We start from the raw sequence: 25766 nt of genomic DNA, 5'->3' as shown, positions 1-25766 counted from the left end.
AGCCCTTAAGGCTTAAATAAAAGGGAATATCCTAGTCATTACTTTTCTTAGTGCAACTAAAGCTACTGAAGCTAGGATGAAAAAGATTTTGTTTTCTTTAAAGTTTGCTAATATGTGTGTTGTTGAGGCTAAAGGTATAGTAGGTGGTCTGTGTGTTATGTGGAAAGTTGGTTTGTTGATAAGCCAAGCGAATTTAACAAAAATCTCATTGTGATCAAAGTGTCTGATGCACTCTGTGATTGGTTTCTACGGCCCTTCCTACCCTGCCAAGAAGCAAAAGGCTTAGGAGAATCTCATGGCATTTATTAACTCCTGCCTTTGCCCATGGGTCTGCATATACGACTTCAACTTCACTACTAATGACAAGGAGATTCTTGGAGGAAATAGAAGTGGAGAATCCTTGGCCATCAACTATCTAAAAGAGTTTATCTTTGAATTCAATGCTATAGACCTAGGATTCTCTGGTATAAAGAGAAGATTGGACAAAGGCATTGCTAGTATCTCGTGGCACCTTGCTTTCCCCAGTGCAGCCATGGCTCATTTGGGAGCCTTAAAATCAAACCACACCCCAATCCTATTAGATACTAATCCAAAAGATAGCATTGCCCATAGACCATTCAGATTCAAAGCAGCTTGGATCAGGGATAGTGGATGCAACTCCATTATGGAGAAGGCTTGGAATGTGCAAGCTAGAGGTCCAGCATTTTTTAAACTCCTCAAAAAGCAAACTAACACCAGGGATGCACTCCAAAAATGGAATAAAGAAGTGTTTGGGCATTGCCAAGCAAGAATAAATCTTCTGATGGAAAAGATCACTGAAGTTCAAAGAAAACCACCTTTGGAGCATAATGGCAAAATTGAGGAGGAGCTACATCTAGAATTATCAGAATGGCTGTTTAGAAGTGAAATCATGTGGAAGCAAAAATCCCACGAGCTCTGGTTGAAGGAAGGAGATAGAAATACAAAATTCTTCTACTTTTCTGCCATCATTAGTAGGAGGAGGAACCACATTGATGCTATTAAGTCAGAGGAAGGCCAATGGGTCACGAGCTCAACCTAAATTAGGCAGACCATTCTCTCATCCTTCAAAAATTTGTATGCTGAAGAAAATGTGTCCTTCCCGGAACACCTCGACAATCTCATGAATAACTGTATCACCGAGGAGGATAATGACATGCAAAAGAAAATTCCATCTCGTGAAGAGATTAAAGAAACTCTCTTTCAAATGCATGACCTTAAAGCTCTGGGCCCCAATCGCTTCCCTGCTTTGTTCTATCAGGAATTCTGGCCAATGGTCAAGGATGTAGGCACAAATGCAGTCTTATCTTTCTTCACAGATGGTTGCTTGCCCAGAGAAGCCAATAGCTCTCTCATTGTGCTCCTCCCAAAGACGGCCAACCCAACATCAGCAAACAACTTCCGCCCTATAAGCCTCTATAATGTCGTATATAAGGTAATCTCCAAGATCCTTGTTGCAAAGCTACAACCTATTCTGCACAAAATCATTTCTCCGTGCAAATCCGCTTTCATTCCAAGAAAAAGGATTGCTGAAAACCAGGTTATTGTCCATGTACTCCTGCACAGTTTCAAAACGAGAAAGGTCAAATCAGGTTTTATGGCCCTTAAAATCGATCTCCAGAAAGCTTACAACAGATTTAATTGGAAGTTCATCCATGCTATTCTCAAAAACCTAGGCTTCAATCCTATGTTCATCAATTGGATTCTAACTTGCATTAACTTTGTATACTTCGAAGTCCTGGTCAATGGTGGCAAGACAGAGCGATTCAATCCAAGCAGGGGTCTAAGGCAAGGCGATTCAATCTTACCATACTTGTTCATTCTTGGATAGGAAGTTTTGTCAAGATTCTTAGAGAGAGAGAGCTTGGGGCGGGGAGCATCAGTGGTACCAAACCTTGTGCTAGAGGGCTTGCCATAATGCATGTCATGTACACGGATGACATTATTCTCTTCTCTAAAGCTACAAGGAATGATGCCCAAAGATTAGCTAATTTCCTGGAAAAGTATTGCTTATGGTCAGGGCAGAGCATTAACAAATCCAAATCTGGTATATTCTTTTCAAAGCACACTGGCCCACGTAGTAGAAAAGCCATAAAGCAAATCCGTGATTTAAAAAGCCTCAAAAAGGACGCTGTGTACCTTGGAGCTCCCATGTTTCTATCAACATCTCCGTCTAAAGATTTTAAGTTTTTGATAGACAAAGTATAAGCAAAACTCATGGGGTGGAGAAGTAGAAGCCTTTCCGGGGAAGGTAGATGCACACTTATAAATTCGGTAACCCAAGCCATTCCCACCTACTTTTTATCAGCCTTCAATATTCCTATCAAGAACTGTGATAAGCTGGATGCTCTAGCTAGAAGATTTTGGTGGCAACCTAAGAAGAAAGAAGGTAGTTTTATTGCATGGAAAGAGTGGGACAAACTTTGTAGGCCCAAATGTGTAGGAGGCCTAGGCTTCAAAAAAACAAAGGAAGTGAATGATGCACTCCTAGCCAAGTTTGCTTGGATGGTTGTCTTAGGCAATCAAAGCATTTGTATAGAGGTATTGCAATCAAAGTACAAGGTCAGCGATGACTGGCTTAGAATAGACCCGAGTAAATCTGCCTCCCCCACTTGGAGAGCAATAGAAAAAGCAAAGCTTTTGATTGTAAAAGGAGTGTGTTTTCTTTTAGGAGATAGCGAAACCATCAATGTATGGGTGGACCCTTGGGTTCCTTGGATAGATGGCTTTAAGCCCAAGCCGAGAATTGATGATTACCTCCAGCTACCCATCAAAGCCCATCATCCCCTAGACCACACCTTAAAAGCTTGGAATGAAGATAAGGTAAAAGATATCTTTGTTGTTGAAGATGCCGCAACCATACTTACCATTCCAATCCCTCACTCCCTTAGGCAAGATAAGCTCATCTGGTTGCCCGATGTCAAGGGAATTTTCTCTGTCAAATTAGTCCATAGAGTGGCGTTCTCCCATGCCAACAATGGGAATCAAGACTTGTCTCATTGGAAGACTCTATGGAAGGTAAGGTTGCCGAAGCGTGTTAAAATGCTATAATGGAGAATCAGGGCCAATGCCATCCCCACAAGAGAGAATCTACAGCGAACAATGCAACACATTGATCCATCTTGCATTTTCTGTTCTTCAGAAGTTGAGAGCTGTGTTCACCTGTTCCTTGAGTGTCACTTCGCAAGAACCCTGTGGACAAATTCAGGTTGGGGTCTAAGGATAAATGTAGCATCGCTAAACTTAGGGGAGGACATTCTAAAGTTGATTCTAAATCCACCAAATGGACCTATTTCAGCACAGGAACACTGAACTATCTCCCTTAACATGGCCCTCATTGTTAATGAGATTTGGAAAGCTAGAAGTATTCATCTCTTTCATCAGGAGCAAGCTAATATAAATAAGGCTTGTTTGAATGTGCAAGCAAGGTTTCAGGAACTTTCCAAGGTGTTTTCCTTGACTTCCCTTCTCGCCTCGACTGTTGACCGCTCTATCTGGTCTCCTTCCTCTGTAGACCACATTTAAATTAATGTGGATGCTGCCTTAGACTCCACTAAATTAGCCTTAGCTGTTGTGGTCCAAAACCATTTGGGAGAAGTGCTTTTCTTATGGGGAAAAGTCCATCATCTGTGTTCTCCCATGATAGCAGAAACCTCGACACTACTTTGGGCAATCTAGCTCGCCTCCTAACAGTAATGGAGATCAGTCATTTTTGTGGGAGATGCAAAAATCTGCTCTGACGCCTTGAATCATCTAGACCACACTCCAAATTGGGCTCTAGACACACTTATTTGCAATATCCGTAGTTTATCTTCCTTTTTCTTGTCTTGTTCTTTCTGTTGGGTTCGTAAGGATAGCAATTATGCAGCCCATGTATCTACAAAATTTTCTTTGAACTCTAGGGACCATTTTTGTTTTTCTAATGGCAATCTCCCCCCAAGGTTAGAGTCGGTCTGTAAGGGAGATGCCTCCTGTTGTTCTTCTGTTTAGTTTGTTTGAATGAATATGCAGTTTATAAAAAAAAAAAAATATATATATATATATATATATTTTTTTTACATCCCAAATCTAATCCAATATGAGTTTCCAAAAGATTTAAAATCCAATATGTAAGGTTGAAATTTATCAACCATCTTGTTGGCTTTATTCTGTGCCAATTTGCTTGTAATTTAGCACTTAATAACTCTGTATTTAGGTGGGATTTATATAAGGGTATTGTGTGAAGAGAGTGTGAAGTATTGCTCATCTTTGTGCAAAGAAGCATAAACTCACGGCTAAGACTCGCGACTGACTCGCGGCTTGTAAGTCGCCAAATGCTGTGCACGTGAGAAGCATGCGAGGAGGTGAAAGGTCACGCCAGCTGTCGTCGTACTACAGGACAAAAGTCCCAGGCTGACCAGGCCGTTACCTCGCAACTTGAACTTGCAAGTTGGACCAACCGCAAGGCCAAGCCGCCAACCAGCCCTGTTTGGCAAAAACTGACTCTTCGTATTCCAAACACACCCCACTATATATAGACCCTTATACCCACGAAATGTAGAGAGCTTCTAAAGAGAATTTTGTAAGAGAAACCCTAGAGAAAAATAAGATTGCCTCATCCCCAATTTTCACTAAGAGACTCCTCAAATTCCTCTACTCTCTTCCTCTCCATTGATACATCCTTGAGAGGTTCTTGACCAAATTATTTTCTCATCACACCCACGTCTGTGAGGAGGTTCATTTGGTGTAAGGGAAGCAATTTGGAAGGGACTAATGGTTATTAGTTGATGTTATGGGTTATAGCGGAATCCGGTAAGCTAGAAAATTAAAAGATTCAGCGCAACCTCATTGGAGCAAGAAGCTTGGAGGGCTTAGGTACCTGGGTAGATTAGGCTTGGAGGGTCTATTATTGTTCATGTATCCCAACTATATTTTCTAGTGGATTATTGACCGCTTGGAGGGCGGTAGAGAGGTTTTACACCGAGGGCTTCGTTTTCCTCTTTGATAACACATCGAGTGTTGTCCTTGTGTTTACATCTCTCTTCCTTTATCTTTGCCATTTATTTTATGTTGTGGATGTGACCATTGCATATATGGAGTCCTTAGATGATTTGGGTACACTTGTGAAGGAGCTTGGTGTGCATTCTGATTTGGAGTTTATTGGAATAGTTGAGGAGTCTAAAGATGAGGAAGTTGAAGAAGCAGTGGGACTGCAAGAGACTTACAACTCACTCCTTGAGAAGACCAGTGAATATGCTAAGGTGGCTAATGCAACCATTAAGAAGATGAAGAGGGCCGAGGAAGATTACAGAACTCTTCTAGTGCTATACAAAGAGGCCAAATGTGAAGTGGAGAAAATGAATGGAGAGCTGCTGGAAGCTTATTCAAAGATTCGATTTCTTGAGCATGAAGTACTTCAAGCAAATGCTAAGGTTGATCGTGTCTCATCCAAGAAACTCAATGAAATGCTTGCACATCAAAAATTAGTCTCAGACAAGTTTGGAGTGGGATATACCGGGGGGAGTAGCTCATCAGTCAATGTCACCAAAGAAGTGAGGTTTGTGAAAGCCAAAGAGCCAATTGTGGAAGAGTCTATTCCTGATAAGGTTAAGACTGAAAAGAAGAAGAATATGGCTGATCAACAGGTGTTCAATACAATCTGTAATCCATCAGAAGCCAGACATGAAGCTAGAGGAAGATCACTTCCAAGATTTCAACGGGGTCCTAGAACAAATCACATTTGTCACTATTGCGGATTGCAAGGACATACCAGACCCAACTGTCATAAGCTGAGAGCATTGAATAATGCAAGCATTCCTCGGTCACGAGGAAGAAGAAATGACAATAGGTCTTGGGGTGGTGAATAGTCAAGAAGTCAAAATCGTGATCCCGGAATGATGGACATGATGAAGATGATTGGTGCCTTCACAAATTGCTTAGAAAGCTTCACAAAGAGGTTTGATAGCCCTAACTTTCGTACCCAATCCATCAAGGATATCACCCCAAGTGCACATGATGTGTGGGTGATGAAGGGTACTCATGCATAAGCATTATAACATGTCCATGCATCAATTCTTCCTATACTTTGTGAATATGTTTAGTTGTTTGCTTTATGCTTCTGTTTGTTTTGATTTGTTGCTTGTTTATTTGTTTCTTTCTAAAATGTTTTTACATTGTTTTTTATCAATCTTTTCTTCTTTTGTGTCAAAAAATCCAAAAACAAATAAAAAGTAGAAAATCTAAAAAGCTTGATCAATTTTGTTGAATGTTGTCTCAAAGCATGTTTTGTCTTGTACCTTTGTACTAATAGCTTTGTGCATTTAACGAGCTTAGCTTGTCTCTTATGCACTCATATCATTGTGGAAGAAATTATGAAATCTATGTGACTGTTATAAATAGATCTTCAACCTTGTCATGAATGATTAGTGAATGGTTTTGTTGATCTTGAGACATGTATTTTTTTTTGCTTTACTCAAAGAGCTCAACGAATGTAAATCTCCAAATGAAAAGAGATATTGAGTTACAAAAGCCTATCGCATATACTAGTATTTGACTAGGTAAAAGGAAAAGCGACCAAACAAGCATTGTTCTCACAATGAGATATGTTTATTAAAAAAAAAAAAAAAAAGAATCAAATGATATGTTGAAAATGGAGCCAAATGAAAAGCTTCAAAGAATTGTACTTAAGTTTATGTGGGAGGTCATATATGCATACTTCTATAATTGAGATTGGTCACATTATCTAGTGCTAGTTGTGTATGCCTTGATTGAATTAATCATTGAAATTTCACATTAGACTAAGGACTATCTCATGTTTGATATCTACACACAACACACAAGTTTATGTTTAATAAATGTCATATTCATTTGTGTGATTGTACTTGTTTAAATGTATTTTTACAAGCTCAATCTTTGTTTATCAAACACAAAAAGATTTTTGAGTGTTTTAGTTTATTTTTTGAAAGTTTTTTGTTTTTACAAAAATGTCAAAAATTTCAAAAACAATGTTGCCCTGTTTTGACGACTCAGTCTTGGGTAAAACCAATCGCATGTTCCAGTCGTGAGCTCGCTCCGAGACTTTTCACGGCTCACTGGCGAGTCAAGGTCTTAGTCGCGAAATATACTTAGAAAATTTTTCAAAATTTGAGTTTTTATGTTTTTCGCGGCTCAATGTAGTGACTTGTTCGTGAGTGGAAGGTCTAGTTGTGAGGAGTACTCAGAGATTTTCATGGCTCATATCGCGACTATCTCGCGGGTAGACCTTTCAGTCGCGAAAAACACTTAAAATATTTTTTGAAAATCTTGGGTTCACAGTGTTTCGCGGCTTACCCTAGCGACTGACTAACGACTTAATTCAGTCGCGAAAAATGCATGTTTTGCGTTTTAAAGATAGTTTTTAATTCTTTTTTTTTTTTTTTTTTCAGTTTTTCCTCGAATATCAGTGACTGTTCATTATCTTCCCCATTTCTCTCTATCAAACACTCCGTGTCTCTCTAAAAAATCTTTCATTTTTTGCATCATGTCTTCATCAAACACCAAGAAAAAGGTATGGGTTTTTTATATCTCACTTCATTGTACTTGATTCGAGCATTTTTTTTTTTGTTTTGTGAGGTGTTTTTGTGTTGTTGAGTTTTAATGGGTTCGAACTTGGTTTGAGGGTTTGTGAGTGTTGTGTTTTGATGTTTTTGTCTAAGCTTTTCTTTGTTTCTTATTCTACATGTGTGTTATCTTGTTTCTATCATTTGAGAGACTGTGCTCTATGATGTGGTTTATGAATGTGTTGCTCCATTCATATCATGTTTTTGGTTTTTTTTTTTTTTTTTTTTTGTCTTTTGTGACTTTGTGATGCACACTGCCCATTTGACTCTAAGTTGTCTCTGTCATTCATCATATTTGTTTGCCTATTTCTTTTGTCTATGATGCTTATGTCTTCTTGGTGTTAGACTAGTTAATGCTTTTATGATTCTGTGAAATCTCTTTGTTTCACACTCTTATATCTGAATCTAATCAAACTAATGCGTGTACCTTGTGGCATTGCATTTGGTTCTCTACTGTGTGTTTGATGTTTATCAGTTGACACGTTATTCATCCAAAGGCAAAGACATTGTAACCGATGACCTGTGAACCCCGGTTGCTAAATGGACACGACTGTCATCTAAATTATCTAGGGACTCTTCCATTGAGAGATTCAGGACACCTATTGATTCAAAGACTTACACAGACTCTTTCAAAGAGGCTTCTGCCATTGTGGAAAAAGTTTTCAAGTTTGATACTCTAGGGACAACATTTATCCCTAAGATTTTTGAAGAAAGAGATTGGGCTGACCTTTTCAGAAATCTTGAGGATCAAATTAAAGAATTGGTCAAGGAATTCTTCTCTAATGCCAGATACACTAGGGTAGAGTTGAAATGCTGGGTACGAGGAATAGAATTTTCTATAAATGCAGTCTACATTGCTAAGGTACTTTGCATCACCAGACCAAATAATGTGGATTGAACTTCATATGATGACAGAGTACTTCAGGCACAAGACATCCTTCAAGTTCTTGGGAATGAACATGAAGTGGGAAGCACAAGATCATCTATAAGCACTGCATTGTTTTCACCCGAACTGACAACTCTAAAACTGATCATGTTTTCCAATCTCTACTCACTGTCAAATATTGCCTTCATCAGTCTTGGAAGGGCTAAATTTTTGTGTGACCTCATTACCGATGCCTCGATTGACATCTGTGCTCACATATTTCAGATCATTGGGAAAACAATGGCTCGTTCAGCAACACGGACAATTCTTCCATTCTGCAGTCTAGTCATGAAGATTGTCCTTCGTGAAGGTGTTAGTCCTTCATCAGATGAGAAAATCATGTCTCGTCCTCGACCAATATCCATGTACACTCTTTAATCAAGCAAGAGTCACTCCTCCAAGAAACCTAAGACTGAGTCATCCACACATGCATTTCCATCTGCTCATGCTATAGTTACTCATGTCCAATCAACTAGGACTCCATCTGTTCCTCCTAGATTTCAAACAGCCAAGCAGAGCCACTTAATTGCAAATGTGTCATATCGGATATCTGATTTAGAACGGCTTTTTCACACATTTCACAGTCAAACTCAAATGCGACTCACAACCATCGAGACTCAACTGGATGCTATACAGTAAAAGCTCGAAGATAGCCTTTAGCTATTCCTGACAAAAAGGAGAGAACAATACATAGAAAAGGGGAGATAGGCAACAAACTGAAAGAGGGAGTTATTATAGTTGTTATATACTCTTGTTTTTTCTGATGTGTTTATTATTATTTGGCTGCGAGTGTTTATCTTGTGTTGATATGTTTTTAATACTTTTGGAAAACTTGTGATTCTCTGGTATAGTTATTTATTTCAGTAGTTATTCAGTATATAATATGAGGTCTCTCAGCTTACTTTATGTGTTTATGTTTATACCTAGTACCTTTGTAGGTTTTCAAGGCTTCTGTTTATGCTTTGTACCCATATTGCTTTTGTAAGCTTTTAGGGTTTGTTTCTATGCATTTTGTAGGCTTTATGGTTTATACCTTACTTTTTGCAACTTGTGTGCTTTGTTATATCAGTACTTATAACTAAATGTTATGCATTTCCTTCTAAGTACTGTCACTCTTGTACCCTTGTAGGACTTTATTCCTAGATGCATATACTTCATGTAATGTGCATTGGTTAAGTGTTGGTCATTCAAGTGATTTACCTTGTGTTTGCCAGCTTGAATGTCCGAATGTTCATTCCAAGTGTGAATGAGCATTGTGATCCATTGTTTATAATGATTGCTTGTTTTGGTCTTGCCATGGTTTATTGCTTTATTCCATTGTACTTGATCGCATTGTGCTTGCTTCATATGCATTTATAAGTTTTCTGCATACAATGAACTTATTGTGTTGTTGTGTTTCAGGAGTTCTTGTTCTTATGGTTCAAACGCTTCATAGATTCTAGAGTTAGGTGTGAGTGAGTTTTCCAATTGTTCCCAACTCACGCGTTAAGTCTAGAGTTTATTATAGGGTTTTGTCACGGAATAGCCAAAGGGGGAGATTGTAAGGTAGAAATTTATCAACCATCTTGTTGGCTTTATTCCGTGCCAATTTGCTTGTAATTTAGCACTTAGTAACCTTGTATTTAGGTGGGATTCATGTAAGAGTAGTGTGTGAAGAGAGTGTGAAGTATTGCTCATCTTTTTGTAAAGAAGCAGAGACTCGCAGTTAGGACTCGCGACTGACTCGCGACTTGCAAGCTGCCAAATGCTGTGCACGTGAGAAGCATGCGGGGAGGTGAAGGGTCACACCAGCTGTCGCACTACAGGACAAAAGTCCCAGGGTAGCCAGGCCGTTACCTCGCGACTTGAACTTGTGACTTGGACCAGCCACGAGGCGAAGCCGCCAACCAGCCCTGTTTGGCAAAAAATGACTCTTCGTATTTCAAACACACCACTATATATAGACCCTTATACCTACAAAATGTAGAGAGCTTCTAGAGGGAATTTTGTGAGAGAAACCCTAGAGAAAAACAAGATTGCCTCATCCCCAATCTTTACTAAGAGACTCCTGAAATTCCTCTACTTTCTTCCTCTCCATTGATATATCCTTGAGAGGTTCTTGACCAAATCCTTTTCTCATCACACCCACGTCTGTAAGAAAGTTCATTTGGTGCTAAGGGAAGCAGTTTGGAAGGGACCAATGGTTATTGGTTGATGCTATAGGTTATAGTGGAATCCGGTAAGCTAGAAAAGAAAAAGGTTCTGCGCAACCTCATTGGAGCAAGAAGCTTAGAGGGCTTAGGTACCTGGGTAGATTAGGCTTAGAGGGTCTATTGCTGTTCATGTATCCCAACTACATTTTCTAGTGGATTATTGACCACTTGAAGGATGGCGGAGAGGTTTTACGCTGAGGGCTTCGGTTTCCTCTTCGATAACACATCGAGTGTTGTCCTTGTGTTTGCATCTCTCTTTCTTTATCTTTGCCATTTATTTTATGTTGTGGATGTGATTTTATTTGGCTTAGATTGTTTATCAATTTTGTGTTTGGCTTATGTTCATGTTCCGCACATTAATTGTTTGATAATAAGGTTGAAGTGATATTTTGTAATTTTGGGTCTAAACGTTCAAGGGTGTTTTACACACATTTTGAACATTCACAATCCTACCCAACCCTTCATTCCGATATAGTTTACTTGATTCAAAGAAACATTTAATGGTATCTTGGCATGAATCTCTTCATATCAAACAACACACTAAGCCGACTGTAAAAAAATGGGCATTAAAGCCATTGGGGCCTAGAGCTTTCTCATCATTAAAAGAAAATATTTGGATTTTTTATTTAATCTCCTCAGTATTTGAGAAGTAGGTTAAAAGCCATTTTACTGATTTGCTCCATATCTTCATTCTTGTTGCCTGCCACATCAATAAGACATTTGATGGTATTTCTTGTAGTTCTGACCTTCAACACTCTTATTTAAGAGGCATTATGATCCCCAAATTGCTACTGTCAACATAATTGTGGCATTGGTTTGTAAAAGGAGCTTGAGTTGGCTTCCTTCTGGGTTTCGAGTCTTATTATTTGTACTTTTAATGTTTTATACATTTCTTGTTTTCCTTGGCATCTCCCATTGTGGTTGCTAATTTGTTTGTTCAATGAAAAAAATTGTGATTCAAGGTAGCTTTAAGGCTAAATCTTGCTCTAACCCACAAGGCGGTCTTGGGGATGTATATGACTTCGTGTTTAAGGGTTATGGGTCCGAAAATGCGTAAACGAAAAGGACCTTATCTGGGTGTAATTGCAAAACGTAATTTCAATGGTCATAGTGTCACGCCCCAAACCCGATACCCAGATTTGTGACTATGATCGGCATGCTAATATCAAGCCTAAACCTGATATTAACAAGAACCAACTTAACTTTTAACAAAAGCTTTTACAAAAGCTTCCCTCTTACTTTTCATTCTTATTTCTTTACTTAAATGATATAACCTTTCACTTGACATTCAGAGCATCTACACTGTACTCAAAGAGTAATATAATCCACCAGTTACTCAAATTCTGAATCTCACATAATACATCTCTTAATATTGTAAGGTACACAACTTTCTTTAGATCCTCAAATACACAATACCACAAAGCTAAACTTCGAATTGCTAATTTGGGATCTATACTTTTAAAACTAAAATCAGCTCCTTCCAAAAACTCAACTAAGACTCACTCTGCTCCAAAATAAAACCTGTTGACTGAAAGAGTGGAAGGGGTGAGCTACACAGCTTAGTAAAGGTAAGATATATGAGAATTAAATAAGAATACATGTAAATCAATTCATTTCATTTTATAATTGTTCAGATAGGAGATATCTTTTCATGAATAGTATTTTATACTATTAGAATAATAATATATACGCTACTCGTAGGAAAATAATTATTCTCCTTTTTCTTATCAGAATAATATTATCGAAACCCTTTGGATTGAATTTCTTTCATTTCTTACAAAGTCACTATATATATTTTTATTACAAAATAATCATTTTAACTTAATCAAATAATCGATAACTTTTTCTTAAATTGAAAGCATCTTACAGAATAATAAAACTTTCCTTCATAAACTTCTTCTCGTAAAATATTATAACTTCCATAATCATAAAACTTAACGTGTCATAAAGAAAATAGATATCTGGTAACTTCTTAACATAAACTTATACTTTCATCAAAAACTTTATCTTTATAGTACAATAGAATTTCAAAAAATTTTATCTTTAATGAACAGCTTTCTTTTCATTAAAAACTTCTTATTTTCATGAGAGCTTTTAACTTTTCATAATGCATTTAAACAAAATAATTCTCTCATGCTTAATAACATAGCATAGCTGTTCATAAATAACTTATTGGTTAGTCCATATCTGATAAGTTTGTACTTATTTGGGAGGCTTCTAGCACCACGGTGCTAAGCATCCAGCATTCCCCATAATGCCAGGTATTCCCGGGATCACATCATAATACATATCTTCCAACCATAGGCGTAGGTTGGCTTCCTCCACAAGTTGGCCGTAACCAACAAGGGTGGGTACAGCAGAGCCAGTCCCACTTAATGGTCAATCATATAACATTTTCCATGGAAAGCCAGTAATTAACCCCTCCTGGCATAGTTCAGATCACCAGAGAACATAAACCGAAAACATTTCATACTTATACATTATACTGAAATTCATAATTTGCATAACATTTCATAATAAAAGCATTTCCATTGTTTTCTTTAAACATCATGTTCATGGAATTAGTCATAGCATCAATATGCTTAAATCATATGCATAGGGTTTCGAAAGCCCACGAACATATCTTTGTCTGAATAATGATTATATGTCATATCTCTAATCAAAACCTTTTAATGCATAATATACTTTAAAATAATCTCATGACTTACCAAATGCCCATATAACTTATCTCTTACCTGAAAGCAGAGGAACCGAGAGCCTAAAGTCGAAGGAGCTTAAACCTGACGACTAGTAACACCTAAACCAAAATCAAAACTTATTACTATCCATTACTCCTTATCATAACTTACACATTTATCCCAAAGCCTATCTCTCATAAAATCAAGGAAGTCCTAATCCCACCTCAAAGAGGTTTCCACAAATACAAAATACATTCATCAGACAACATAATGTACTAAATCACAGAGAAACCAATTCATAAAATTTATATATGATTCTAACATACCAAAGGATGAGCATATTAAATTATAGCTCAAAACATTCACCTTAACTTGAGAATTAAATCCACAAAGTCAGGTGTAGCATATGTTGTTCACTGCTCATTTCAGCAGAATATGCTCCATTTGTAAAATACAAACGGGCCATCCACACACATCCAATTGTCATGAAATTTTATATAACTACTCCCCTATATGTCCAGTATAAATTATAAAAATTTCGGAGTCACAGAATAAATCCATGATTTACTAAAAATCATACAATACAGCACACTCGGATCTGTCCTGACAGAATTTCATGCAACTTACAAATTAAATCATTATTTTTATGTTCATCCAAATGCTGTGAGACCACTTCCATAATAACCGTATGTGTCTTAGCTTTCATTTAAAATAACCCTAGCATCCAAATTCATTATATACAATTTAATACATAATTTATCAAGAATAAACACAGAATCTGTCACAGTGACAGCTTTGCAACATTTTCTTGTAAATTCACAAACAATTACCAAAGGATGGTATTTTCATATGGGGATTTTTATTCACTCATTAAACATGTTAAAAAACACTTATATACAGTCATTTAACCATTTAGAGCAAAATTACATACAACCAAAAATCCCAGCAGTAACATCAAAAGCACTCATCCTGACTTTTTCTTACACCATTAAAATACCCATGATAAGATGAGATTTTTATTTACTTACCCACAACTTTGAAGCTGAAATCTTAGGGCTAAACTTTTAATTTCTTCCTTAGAGTGAGATATATGGTTTTAGTGAGAGAGGAAGGGAAGAGTTCAGAGTTTTCTTTCTTTGATGTTGGACCCGTAGGTGTGAGAGGTAGAGCTTGAGAGAATTTTCTTTCTTGGTTTAGGACCCGTGAGAATGAAAGGGAGAGGGTATTTTTGACTATTCTAGTTGCTTTGAAAGAGTAGAAAGAAGAAATGAGATGAGCCTTATCTTCCTTTTGATGTGTGAACCCGTGGACTTGAGGGAAGACTTAAGAGAGCTTCCTAGCTGATTCCTTAAGAGAAAAGAGTGTAAAGTTGAGTGAGAAATTCTGATTTTGCATGTTTGGACCCGTGGAAAGTGAGAGCAAGAGAGTTTCTTGAGTCTTCTTTCTTTGAGAAAGTCTAAGAAGAGCTAAAGGTGCAGCCAATAAGAACAAAGAAGGAAGAAAACAAAGAAGCAAAAGCAAGAAGACCAAGAAAGTTTCTGCAGCCAAGAAGTCAAGCAAAATATCTTGGGTGATTCACGTATATTGCTAAGGAAAGAAAGGCTAACTGACCTTTTCAACCTTTCTTTTTCTTTGCATTCACACTTACACTTTTCTACAACGAATAATATCACCTTGCATATATATATATATATATATATCCTTACCTTAATACACTTAATTAAACACCAACAACTATATATCTAATAACTTCAACCACTTAATATAATTTTTGTACATACTTAAACTTAGTACATATTTATAATACAAATAGCCATTACATGGTTTAAAATCTTTACCATTCTTATTTAATGGCATTATAAAATAATACGTTTATTAAATACTTTTCAATTAATTATAAAAAGAGTGGCTTAAAATAGTAATTAACCACTTAAACATATAGTTAAATTTTAAAGTTGGGTCGGGGTGTTACACATAGTGTGTGAAATTAAACTATTCGAAGTTAGGTTGCTTTAATTATGTTAACTGTAGCTAAGTGCAAAATATAACTCAAATGTATTTGAGGCTAAATAGATATGAAAAATTATTGAACACTTTGGGAGTATTAGAAATGCGTACTCTCCCTCTCACATTAATGGAGGGTCTCATTATAAATTTAATTAATGAGACTCACAATTATATGAGAAGGAGGAGTAGGAATTTATGGCTATGAATAACAACAAAGTAATAAATTTGAAGCTAGGATAAACTACTACCAGAAAAGATATAAATTTAATTAATGAGACTCACAATTATATGAGAAGGAGAAGTATACATTTATGGCTATGAATAACAACAAAGTAATAAATTCGAAGCTAGGATAAACTACTACCAAAAAAGATATAAAATTAATTAGAAAGAAACTTGCACTAATAACCTAACCAAACAACTCGTTGAACACTGGTTTTTCAATGAGAGAAAAATGACGGTAGCATCACTAATTTTCTTGTAGGATAATATAAAGTAGTAATTGATTACATTTCCCAGCAAGAATTAAACCTTTGCACATTTTATAAGGTTAAAAAAAATAATAAAAACTTCTTTCTAACATTACCTTCTCTCTGTGTGATTTCAGGGTTGAATGGTACTATATATAAATTAGATAACAAAAAATAAAATAAGAAAAAGTCAAATTCCAGTACGTATCTTTAGCCAGCGTTGACCATTTCATTTGAATGTTCAAAGGTTGGCTGGTCGATGGAAGTTAATTTTTGACCCAAGGATGCAAATCCAAGTTTTCTCACAAACAAGGTTTTCCAGTCCAATTCATAGATGCAATCTGCTCTAATACATATGGTTGAGCTAATTAAGCCTTCATCTCTCTTTTGATATACTCCTCCGCCAGGAAGATCTAAAAAACTCATGACTAAGTGGCAATGGCCTGTCTCGTATTCTAGGAATATCAATATCACCCTCTAACATTTTAAGGGCCTCAGCTATAGTAGGCCTAAAAGCCACCATAACATGAGCACAAAGTATTCCAACTCGAACAAACCTTTCCATGACCCCTTTTGGCCCTTCTTCTCTTATTGACTCATCAAAAATTTCTTCCACATTTCCTGATTTTGCATGCATCCAAGCCCAATCTGTGATCAATAGTATCGAGGAATTTGATGTGTCCAGTGCTTTCCTTCCACTCATGATTTCAAGAAGTACGATCCCAAAGCTATACACATCGCTCTTCTCTGTTAGTTGCCCATAGAGAGCATACTCAGGTGCTAAGTAACCATGTGTGCCAGCAACCCTTGTGGTTAAATGAGACTGGCCTTCACTATTTTGCTTTGCCAAACCAAAATCTGCCACTCTAGCCTTCATTGCAGAGTCCAAAAGTATGTTGGTGGGCTTTATGTCTCGGTGATAAATGGCGGGTTTGATTCCATAATGCAGGTAAGCAAGCCCTTTGGCCACATCAAGAATTATATTCTTACGCTGAGGCCATGTTAATCTCTCCCTACATATAAACAATTGATCACCAAGGTTACCATTTGACATGAAATCATAAACTAAAAACCTCTTCTTACCTTTCAAATTATCGCTTGTAACGCAACAACCTCGAAGAGCAAGAAGGTTTCTATGCCTTATTTTGCTAATGATCTCAACTTCATTGTGAAAGTCTTCATCCCCTGTTGGCTCCAAATCAAGAATTTGTTTCACCGCTACCAAAGTCCCATCTGAAAGAGTTCCTTTGTAGACAACCCCATATGCACCTTGACCAATCAAATTTCTCTGAGAAAATCCATCTGTGGCTTGTTCAAGCTCCGATACACGAAACCATTTTCCACCTGCGTTGGGCAACACACTACTTTTGAAACTGCTTACGTATTCTTCATGCACAGCGTTTTGGCTCTCTTTCTTGTCCCATCTCCTATAAAAGATGATCACTCCTAAAGCAAGCAAAACTCCAACAAGGGCACCCAATAACCCAAAAATCAACTTTAATTGAGTTGTTCTACTCAAATGGTTCCCTGACTTATTTGATGCAGAGCTAGACAATGGTATGCCCAGTATGCAACTAGCAGTCCTGACATCCTTTGGACCAAACTCACTAGCAATTCCTGCAGTATACATGACTGTGAAGTAGAAGCATCTTTGTATGTTATTTGGGCCAAAATTTTCCCACTGGTAATTCACTTGCATGCCAGCATAAACGCATGAACCACATCTGATCTCTGTCAATTCTCCTTGGCAAGATGAATCCAATTGTGTTGTTCCATTAACCCTTTGGTTCCAATCTTGGATTGTTATGATTCCAGCACACTGTGAAGTATTAGCAACAAAATTTGTTGCACTTCCAAGGCATTGTGGGACTAAAGAAGGCTGGATCGACAAAGCTTCAAGCTTGTTTTGGAGATTGGAAAGGCAAGAAGAAGAAGAAGCTAAATCAGGAAGTTGGAACATAGAGGTGTCTTTGAGGCGTTGGCTTAGTCCTATGCCAAAGAGGCTAAGAAGGGCCAGGCAACAGTGAGTCCCATTCGGATCACCGGCCTCACGGCACACTGTAGTGTTCCATGGGAACGTTTCAACGTAGCTAAGATCTATGGGGCATGAAGAAGTGGCTGAATCAATGAAAAAATTGGTGAAGAAGAAGAGGAAGAGAGGGGAAGAGAACGTGAGGGACTTGCCCATATTCTTAAACATTGAAGGATTGCTGTTTGGACAAGTTGGACTCGTATTATAGAGTGGAGTTCTGGGAAGTATACTATGACGGCTGGCTGCCTGTAGTTTAGTCAAGAAAGCATGTTTGGTTTTGTGAGTTCTCTTGGATCACCTTCTACCAAATAAATAAGAATATAAGTAATTTCGGTCAAACACTGTACAACAAACTAAGCTAATGTGCTTTCTCAAAAAAAAAAAAAAAAAAAAAAAAAAACAAAACAAAACACTAAGATAATATATGTGGATGTGCCATTCTTTGGTAAGCCGAGATTACCCTTTTTAGCAGTTGCCACAACTATTTGTCTTCAGAATCTTCACAATGGTCCTTGGGTCAACATTGACCTATCAAACCCACCGGCCAATGAAGTTTCTATGAAAGTTTGGCTGCTGGTATGGAATATGGATAAGGGCCGTTACTAAATAATAAAATCAGTTGATTATAGTCTGTGTCCTTCTCTCTGTCTCTTCTCCTCCTTCATTTTTTTTCTTTTACCCAAAGCTCTCTCTTCTCACTGACCCTTCATTGCTCTTCCACAAGCCGCCACCACCACACTAGTCGTCACCATCACGAGCAACCACCATGAGCAACCACTAGATTGGGCCTTCGTTTTCTCTCTCTTTCCTCCCTTTGCCAAATTGGTTTCTCTCTCAGGTGTTTTTTATCTCTCTCATCCCTTTTACCAGATCTTCACCATCATGAGCAACCACCACGAGCCACCGTGAGATCAGTTCAAGCTCAGCCCAGATCGGTTCATCTCTATGTCTAATTTCGTGAGTTGGGTCTCCAATCTAAGGATTTGGAGTTTGGGTTTGCTATGTTTGAGGTTTGGGTTTGCTATGCATTCTTTTGGATTTTTTGTGTGGCATCAGAGAGAGAGAGAGAGAGAGAGAGAGAGAGAGACCGAACCTTCATGTTGGAGAGGAGAACATGGGATTCGAGAAACGACGTCAGACTGAGCCTAGGTGGGATCGTGAGACATGTGGAACTCAAGGTCAGAAGCTTTGTCGGTGACATCAGCTTGTACTTTGCGTTCGTCGCCATAGCAGTAGCAACAAACGCCATTGTTTCATTGTTTAGGGTCGGATCTTCAGGCAGTGTAGCCACGTCAGCAGAGCTACTAGTATTATTACTACTAGTACTAGTACTAGTACTCGTAGTAGCTGTGAATAATCGAAGCTCCATTTTTTGGCTTCAGTTTTTTTTTTTCTTTGCATTGTTCTTCTTCTTCTTCGGCAATGTGAGATTTGGTTATGGGTTTCCTGTGCATTCTTTTGGATTTTTTGTATGGCTGTTGGTGGTGTTGATGGTAGTAGAATATGGGTTTGTCGTTGGTGGTGGTGATGAAATTGGTTTTGGGTGTGGATTTCATGTTCTTCGTGTAGAGTCACGTGAGTAAGGGAAGAAGACAGTTGAAAAAGACTGATCGGTGGGCTCCACCATTTTGGCAAAAGGTGGACTTAAAAGTTGAGATATATGACTAGGTTTTGTTAACAAACAAAAATTTTGGAGTTTTTGAGTAATAGTGGGTTTTGAGTTATGAGTTATGGGTTTTGAGTTTGAGTGATGAGTTATGAATACTGAGTTATGAAAACTGAGTCATGTCTAAACCAAATAGGCCCTTAACCTTGCCGTCTAGTCACCTCTTGAGTCGAGCTAGGTCACGATGGTGTTGTTGACAAAGAAGTAGCACATAGAGGAAGAAAGAGGAAAAAAATTATTTTATTTTTACTTTAAAAAAAAATACAAACCTATGATAAAACAAAGTCTCAAAGTTTAAAATAAATCAACTAACAATTTTAAAACACATGCATTTATTATTACTAACATGAGTTGCGTCAGATCACTAAAGTTAAATATTTTACATCCCAAAAGAAAGGACTCAATAGAGGAGGACTATGTTATTTCCATGCTCTCTATAGCATCCTTTCCCTTTCTCTGTAGCACCCTAACCCTTTCCCCTATCTCCAAAATCCCACTGTCACCAAGCTATATTGTAGACCTTGCCATCTCGTATCACCACTGTTTCTATTATTATACCTGTCACCATCCTCTTCATTTATTTTTGTTTTTTCTTTCTCCACTTGACTCCACTCCTCACCTACCCTATACTTCGACTGTTATTTTCCAAACCGGTCTTCTTCTCTTGTGCTCCCACAATAGAGGTCTCAAACCTCATTGCTCGCACCAAGAATAGCACATGGATTGATGCCTGCCTAGAGCTCCCTCCAAACCAAGACGATTGTAAATCTCCCTCCTGGGTTCTTCTAGGGAAGCTGATCACATATAAATCTATAGGAACATCCATAGTCTCCGATGTGGTAAACAAAGCATGGAAACCAACTTTCAGATTCGAGTGAGCCGCCTTGATAACAATGTATTCACCGTTCAATTCCAACATGAAGCAGATATGAAAAACACCTACCGAAGAAGGCCATGGTCCATTAAAGGAGGACACCTAGTCTTAAAGGAGTGGAATCCCTCTCTTGCATGGCAAGAGATCAACTTCAAATCCTCTGTGCTCTCGGTACAGGTTCATGGTCTCCCCGAACTATGGGGATCCACAAACAACCTCCGCTTGCTAAGCGAGAAAGCTAGAAAGGTTGTTGAGGTTAATTTAGCCGGAAAAGGTGAAGGAGCCTAGAAAAGGTTTATTCGCATGCAAATCAAAATCGACCTCTCATGACCTCTCATACCAGGTATTTTCCTACCTAGAAATAACCTCCCCCACCTTTGGATTAGTCTGAGATATGAGAAATTGGCTGATGTATGCTATCGTTGTAGGTTGATTGGCCATGAGTCTCATGTATGTCATGGTAGTTTATTCTTTATTCGAAATCCTTTCGGCCATGAGTTCATTGCCTCTGGGCCATGGCTAAGGGCAGAGAACACCACCACCCCGGCAGAGTTATTCCACAAACCTGACCACCGGGTTCAACCAGCCCCCACTGATGGTGACGATTTAAATGCAATTGATGACATCACAGCCTTGCCAGCGCAACAGGATATGTCATCATTTCAGATTGCACCACAAATTCCATGTCAAAACAGTATACCTCAAGGGCATTGTACTAGTAGGAAAGAGCTGTACCAAGCCACTACCCAGGAGGTAGGTACACCCGAGGGGACCACCAAGAACCAATTGGCAATCTTACCCTCACATGTAGACAACCCCTCACTTATCCCTTCAAATCCATAAATGGACCCAAAGGCCCAAATCTGCCCCTCCCCCCCCCCCCTTTTTTTGTGGCATCACATAGAGAGAGAGAGAGAGAGAGAGAGAGAGAGAGCAGGACCAGACCTTCATGTTGGAGAGGAGAACAGGGGATTCGAGAAATGGCATTGGATTGAGCCCAGGTGGGATCGTGAGACATGTGGACCTCAAGATTGGAAGCTTCGTCGGTAGCATTAGCTTGTACTTCGCGTTTACCGCCATAGCAGCAACAGCAAACGCCATCATTTCAATGTTTCGGGTCGGATCTTCAGGCGGTGTAACCACGTCAGCAGAGCTACTAGTATTATTATTACTAGTGCTAGTACTAGTACTCATAGTAGCTGTTAATAATCAAAGCTCCATTTTCTGGCTTCAGTTTTTTTTTTGCTCTACGTTGTTTTTCTTCTTCTTCAACGATGTGAGATTTGGTTATGGGTTTCCTGTGCATTCTTTTGGATTTTTTGTGTGATTGTTGGTGGTGTTGATGGTAGTGGAATATGGGTTTGTCGTTGGTAGTGGTGATGAAATTGGGTTTGGGTGTGGATTTTATGTTCTTCGTGTAGAGTCACGCAAGTAAGGGAAGAAGACAGTTGAAAATGACTGATCGGTGGGCTCTACCATTTTGGCAAAAGGTGGACTTAAAAGTTGAGATATATGACTAGGTTTTGTTAACAAACAAAAATTTTGGAGTTTTTGAGTGATAGTGGGTTTTGAGTTATGAGTTATGGGTTTTGAGTTTGAGTGATTAGTTATGAATACTGAGTTATAAAAATTGAGTCATGTCTAAACCAAACAGGCCCTTAACCTTGGAGTCTAGTCACCTCTTGAGTCAAGCTAGGTCATGATGGCGTTGTTGACAAAGAAGTAGCACATAGAGGAAGAAAGAGGAAAAAAATTATTTTATTTTTACTTAAAAAAAAAATACAGACTTGCGATAAAACAAAATCTCAAAGTTTAAAATAAATCAACTAACAATTTTAAAATACATGCATTTATTATTACTAACATGAGTTGGGTCGGATCATTGAAGTTAAATATTTTACATCCCAAAAGAAGGGACTCAATAGAGGAGGACTATGTTATTTTCGTGCTCTCTATAGCACCCTTTCCCTTTCTCTGTAGCACCCTTACCCTTTCGCCTCTCTCTAAAATCCCACTGTCACCAAGCTGTACTACAAACCTTGCTGTCTAGTATCACCATTGTCTCTATTATTATACCTATCACCATCCTCTTCATTTATTTTTGTTTTTTCTTTCTCCACTTGACTCCATTCCTCATCTACCCTATACTTCGACTGTTATTTTTCAAACCGATCTTCTTCTCCGGTGCTCCTACAATAGAGGTCTCAAACCTCATTGCTCGCACCAAGAATAGCACATTGATTGATGCCTGCCTAGAGCTCCCTCCAAACCAAGACGATAGTAAATATCCCTCCTGGGTTCTACTAGGGAAGCTTATCACATATAAATTTGTAGGAACATCCATAGTCTCCGACGTGGTAAACAAAGCATGGAAACCAACTTTTCAGATTCAAGTGAGCTGCCTTGATAACAATGTATTCACCTTTCACTTCCAACATGAAGTGGATATGAAAAACACCTACCAAAGAAGGCCATGGTCCATTAGAGAAGGACACCTAGTCTTAAAGCAGCGGGATCCTTCTCTCGTATGGCAAGAGATCAACTTCATATCCTCTGCATTCTGGGTACAGCTTCATGGTCTCCCCAAACTATAGAGATCCCCAAACAACCTTCGCTTGCCAAGCAAGAAAGCTAGAAAGGTCGTTGAGGTTGATTTAGCTGGAGAAGGTGAAGGAGCCTAGAAAAGGTTTATTCGCATGCAAATCAAAATCGACCTCTCACGACCTCTCATACCAGGTATATTCCTACCCAAAAATAACCTCCCTCACCTTTGGATTAGTCTGAGATATGAGAAATTGGCTGATGTATGCTATCGTTGTGGGTTGATTGGTCATGAGTCTCACGTATGTCCTGGTAGTTTATTCTTCATTTGAAATCCTTTTGGCCATGAGTTCATTGCCTCAGGGCCATAGCTAAGGGCAGAGAACACCACCACCCCAAAAGAGTTATTCAACAAACCTAATCACCGGGTTCAACCAGCCCCCACTGATGGTGATGATTTAAACGTAATTGATGACGTCACAGCCTTGCCAGCGCAACAGGATACGTTATCATTTCAGGTCACACCACAAATTCCATGTCAAAACAGTATACGTTAGGAGCGTTGTACTGGTAGGATAGAGCTATACCAAGCCACTATCTAAGAGGTAGGTACACCCGAGAGGACCACTAAGAACCAACTGGCGATCTCACCCTCACACATAGATAAGCCCTCACTTATCCCTTCAAATCCACAAATGGACCCAAAGGCCCAAATCACCCCCCCCTCCCCTCAATGCCTACAACGATGACCCAAGCCCTCCTTTTCCCCCTAGCTTCACCCCACCCATGCACAGCCCAAATTTAATCCCATAGCCCAACAATGAAACAGAGCCTTATCGCCATATTAACCTAAGCCATTCCTCTATCCATGCAACCACACCTTAACCTTCATCGCCTCCACATCTGCCAAAAAACCATGTCATCACATCGCCATCACCAGTATCGATACCACAAACCCTTTCAGAGAATGCTTCAAACCAAACCCCTACTCATAAAAGAAAGGTATCGAAACAACAGCTTCAAAAGTTCGTCAAAAGACTCAAGATCACCGTGCACGCTCCCGATGCAGTTTTCTCTGATTCTAGTACTGGTGAGGCGATTTTAACAAGCCAGTGATACGTAGTACATTGAGGTGAGTCCTTCGAAATTGGTAGCTCCAATGATGACGCTTCTATCAAAAATTTTCATGCTCTGATGCTTCTATTACGGTCGAGGAGGTGGGCCTTATCAATCCCCCAACCTCCCCATGAAAGTCCTAGGCTAGAACTGTCGTGGCATCTATAATGCTGTGATAGTCAGAGCCCTTAAGGCTCAAATAAAAGGGAATAGCCCATACATTATTTTTCTTAGTGAAACTAAAGCTACTAAAGCTAGGATGAAAAAAAAAAAATCGTTTTCTTTAAAGTTTGTTGATATGTGTGTTATTGAGGCTAAAGGTATAACAAGAGGTTTATCTGTTACGTGGAAAGATGGTTTGTTGATAAGCCAAATGGAATTTAACAAAAATCTCATCGCGATCAAAGTGTCTGATGCACTCTGTGATTGGGTCATGGTTGGTTTCTACGACCCTTCCTACCTTGCCAAGAAGCAAAAGGCTTGGGAGAATCTCATGGCATTTATTAACTCCTGCCTTTGCCCATGGGTTTGCATAGGCGACTTCAACTTCACTAATAATGACAAGGAGATTTTTGGAGGAAATAGAAGTGGAGAATCCTCGGCCATCAACTATTTAAAAGAGTTTATCTTCGAATTTAGTGCTATAGACCTAGGATTCTCTGGTAATTCTTACACATGGGCCAGGGGGAGATGGGGAAGCTCTGCTATAAAGAGAAGACTGGATAGAGGCATTGCTAGTATCTTGTGGCGCCTTGCTTTCCCTAGTGCAGCTATGGCTCATTTGGGAGCCTTCAAATCAAACCACACCCCAATCCTATTAGATACTAATCCAAAAGATAGCTTTGCCCATAGACCATTCAGATTTGAAGCAGCCTGGATCAGGGATAGTGGATGCAACTCCATTGTGGAGAAGGCTTGGAATGTGCAAGCTAGAGGTCCAACTTTTTTTAAACTCCTCAAAAAGCAAGCTAACACCAGGGATGCACTCCGAAAATGGAATAAAGAAGTGTTTGGGCATTGCCAAGCAAGAATAAATCTTCTGATGGAAAAGATCACTAAAGTTCAAAGAAAACCACCTTCGAAGCATAATGGAAAAATTGAGAAGGAGCTACATCTTGAATTATCAGAATGGCTATTCAAAAGTGAAATCATATGGAAGCGAAAATCCTGCGAGCTCTAGTTGAAGGAAGGAGATAGAAATACAAAATTCTTCCACCTTTCTACCATCATTAGAAGGAGGAGGAACCATGTTGATGCTATTAAGTCAGAGGAAGGCCAATAGGTCATAAGCTCAACTTAAATCTGGTAAACCATTCTTTCATCCTTCAAAAATTTGCATGCTGAAGAATATGTGTCCTTCCCGGAACACCTCGACAATCTCATGACTAACGGTATCACTAAGGAGGATAATGACATGCTGCAGAAAATTCCATCTCGTGAAGAGATTAAAGAAACTCTCTTTCAAATGCATGACCTCAAAGCTCCAGGCCCCGATGGCTTCCCTACTCTGTTCTATAAGGAATTATGGCCAACGGTTGAGGATGCAGCCATAAATGCAATCTTATCTTTCTTCACAGATGGTTGCTTGCCCAGAGAAGCCAATAGCTCTCTCATTGTGCTCATCCCAAAGACGGCCAACCTAACATCTGCAAATAACTTCCACCTTATAA

At 38.7% G+C, this 25766-nt stretch overlaps 3 protein-coding genes and 1 long non-coding RNA gene across 5 annotated transcripts; 2 read left to right on the top strand and 2 right to left on the bottom strand.

Annotated features, from left to right (window-relative positions):
- Window positions 1–295: 295 nt before the first annotated feature.
- Window positions 296–1060, top strand: LOC136065133 (uncharacterized). The gene has a single exon (XM_065768037.1). The coding sequence runs from the start codon at window positions 296–298 to the stop codon at window positions 1058–1060; it is 765 nt and encodes a 254-aa protein (XP_065624109.1).
- A 1175-nt stretch (window positions 1061–2235) lies between these two features.
- On the top strand, window positions 2236–3069 carry LOC112034301 (uncharacterized mitochondrial protein AtMg00310-like). The gene has a single exon (XM_024067120.1). The coding sequence runs from the start codon at window positions 2236–2238 to the stop codon at window positions 3067–3069; it is 834 nt and encodes a 277-aa protein (XP_023922888.1).
- Window positions 3070–12028: 8959 nt separating this feature from the next.
- On the bottom strand, window positions 12029–15049 carry LOC136068139 (uncharacterized). Of its 2 annotated transcripts, XR_010629563.1 has the most exons (3): window positions 14419–14875; window positions 13448–13509; window positions 12029–12240 (listed from the first exon to the last, which is right to left on the bottom strand). It is a non-coding gene; the product is annotated as an uncharacterized LOC136068139 (long non-coding RNA). The 2 variants fall into 2 exon arrangements; XR_010629548.1 differs by having other exon boundaries at window positions 12029–13509; window positions 14419–15049.
- A 684-nt stretch (window positions 15050–15733) lies between these two features.
- LOC112034351 (probable receptor-like protein kinase At1g11050) lies at window positions 15734–18229 on the bottom strand. The gene has a single exon (XM_024067170.2). The coding sequence runs from the start codon at window positions 18065–18067 to the stop codon at window positions 16244–16246; it is 1824 nt and encodes a 607-aa protein (XP_023922938.2). The 5' UTR covers window positions 18068–18229; the 3' UTR covers window positions 15734–16243.
- Window positions 18230–25766: the final 7537 nt, after the last annotated feature.

The sequence above is a fragment of the Quercus suber genome, unplaced genomic scaffold, assembly GCF_002906115.3.
Source record: "Quercus suber isolate HL8 unplaced genomic scaffold, Cork oak 2.0 scaffold_1, whole genome shotgun sequence".
Lineage (NCBI taxonomy): Eukaryota > Viridiplantae > Streptophyta > Magnoliopsida > Fagales > Fagaceae > Quercus > Quercus suber.
This window is presented reverse-complemented; position numbering and strand designations above follow the sequence as displayed.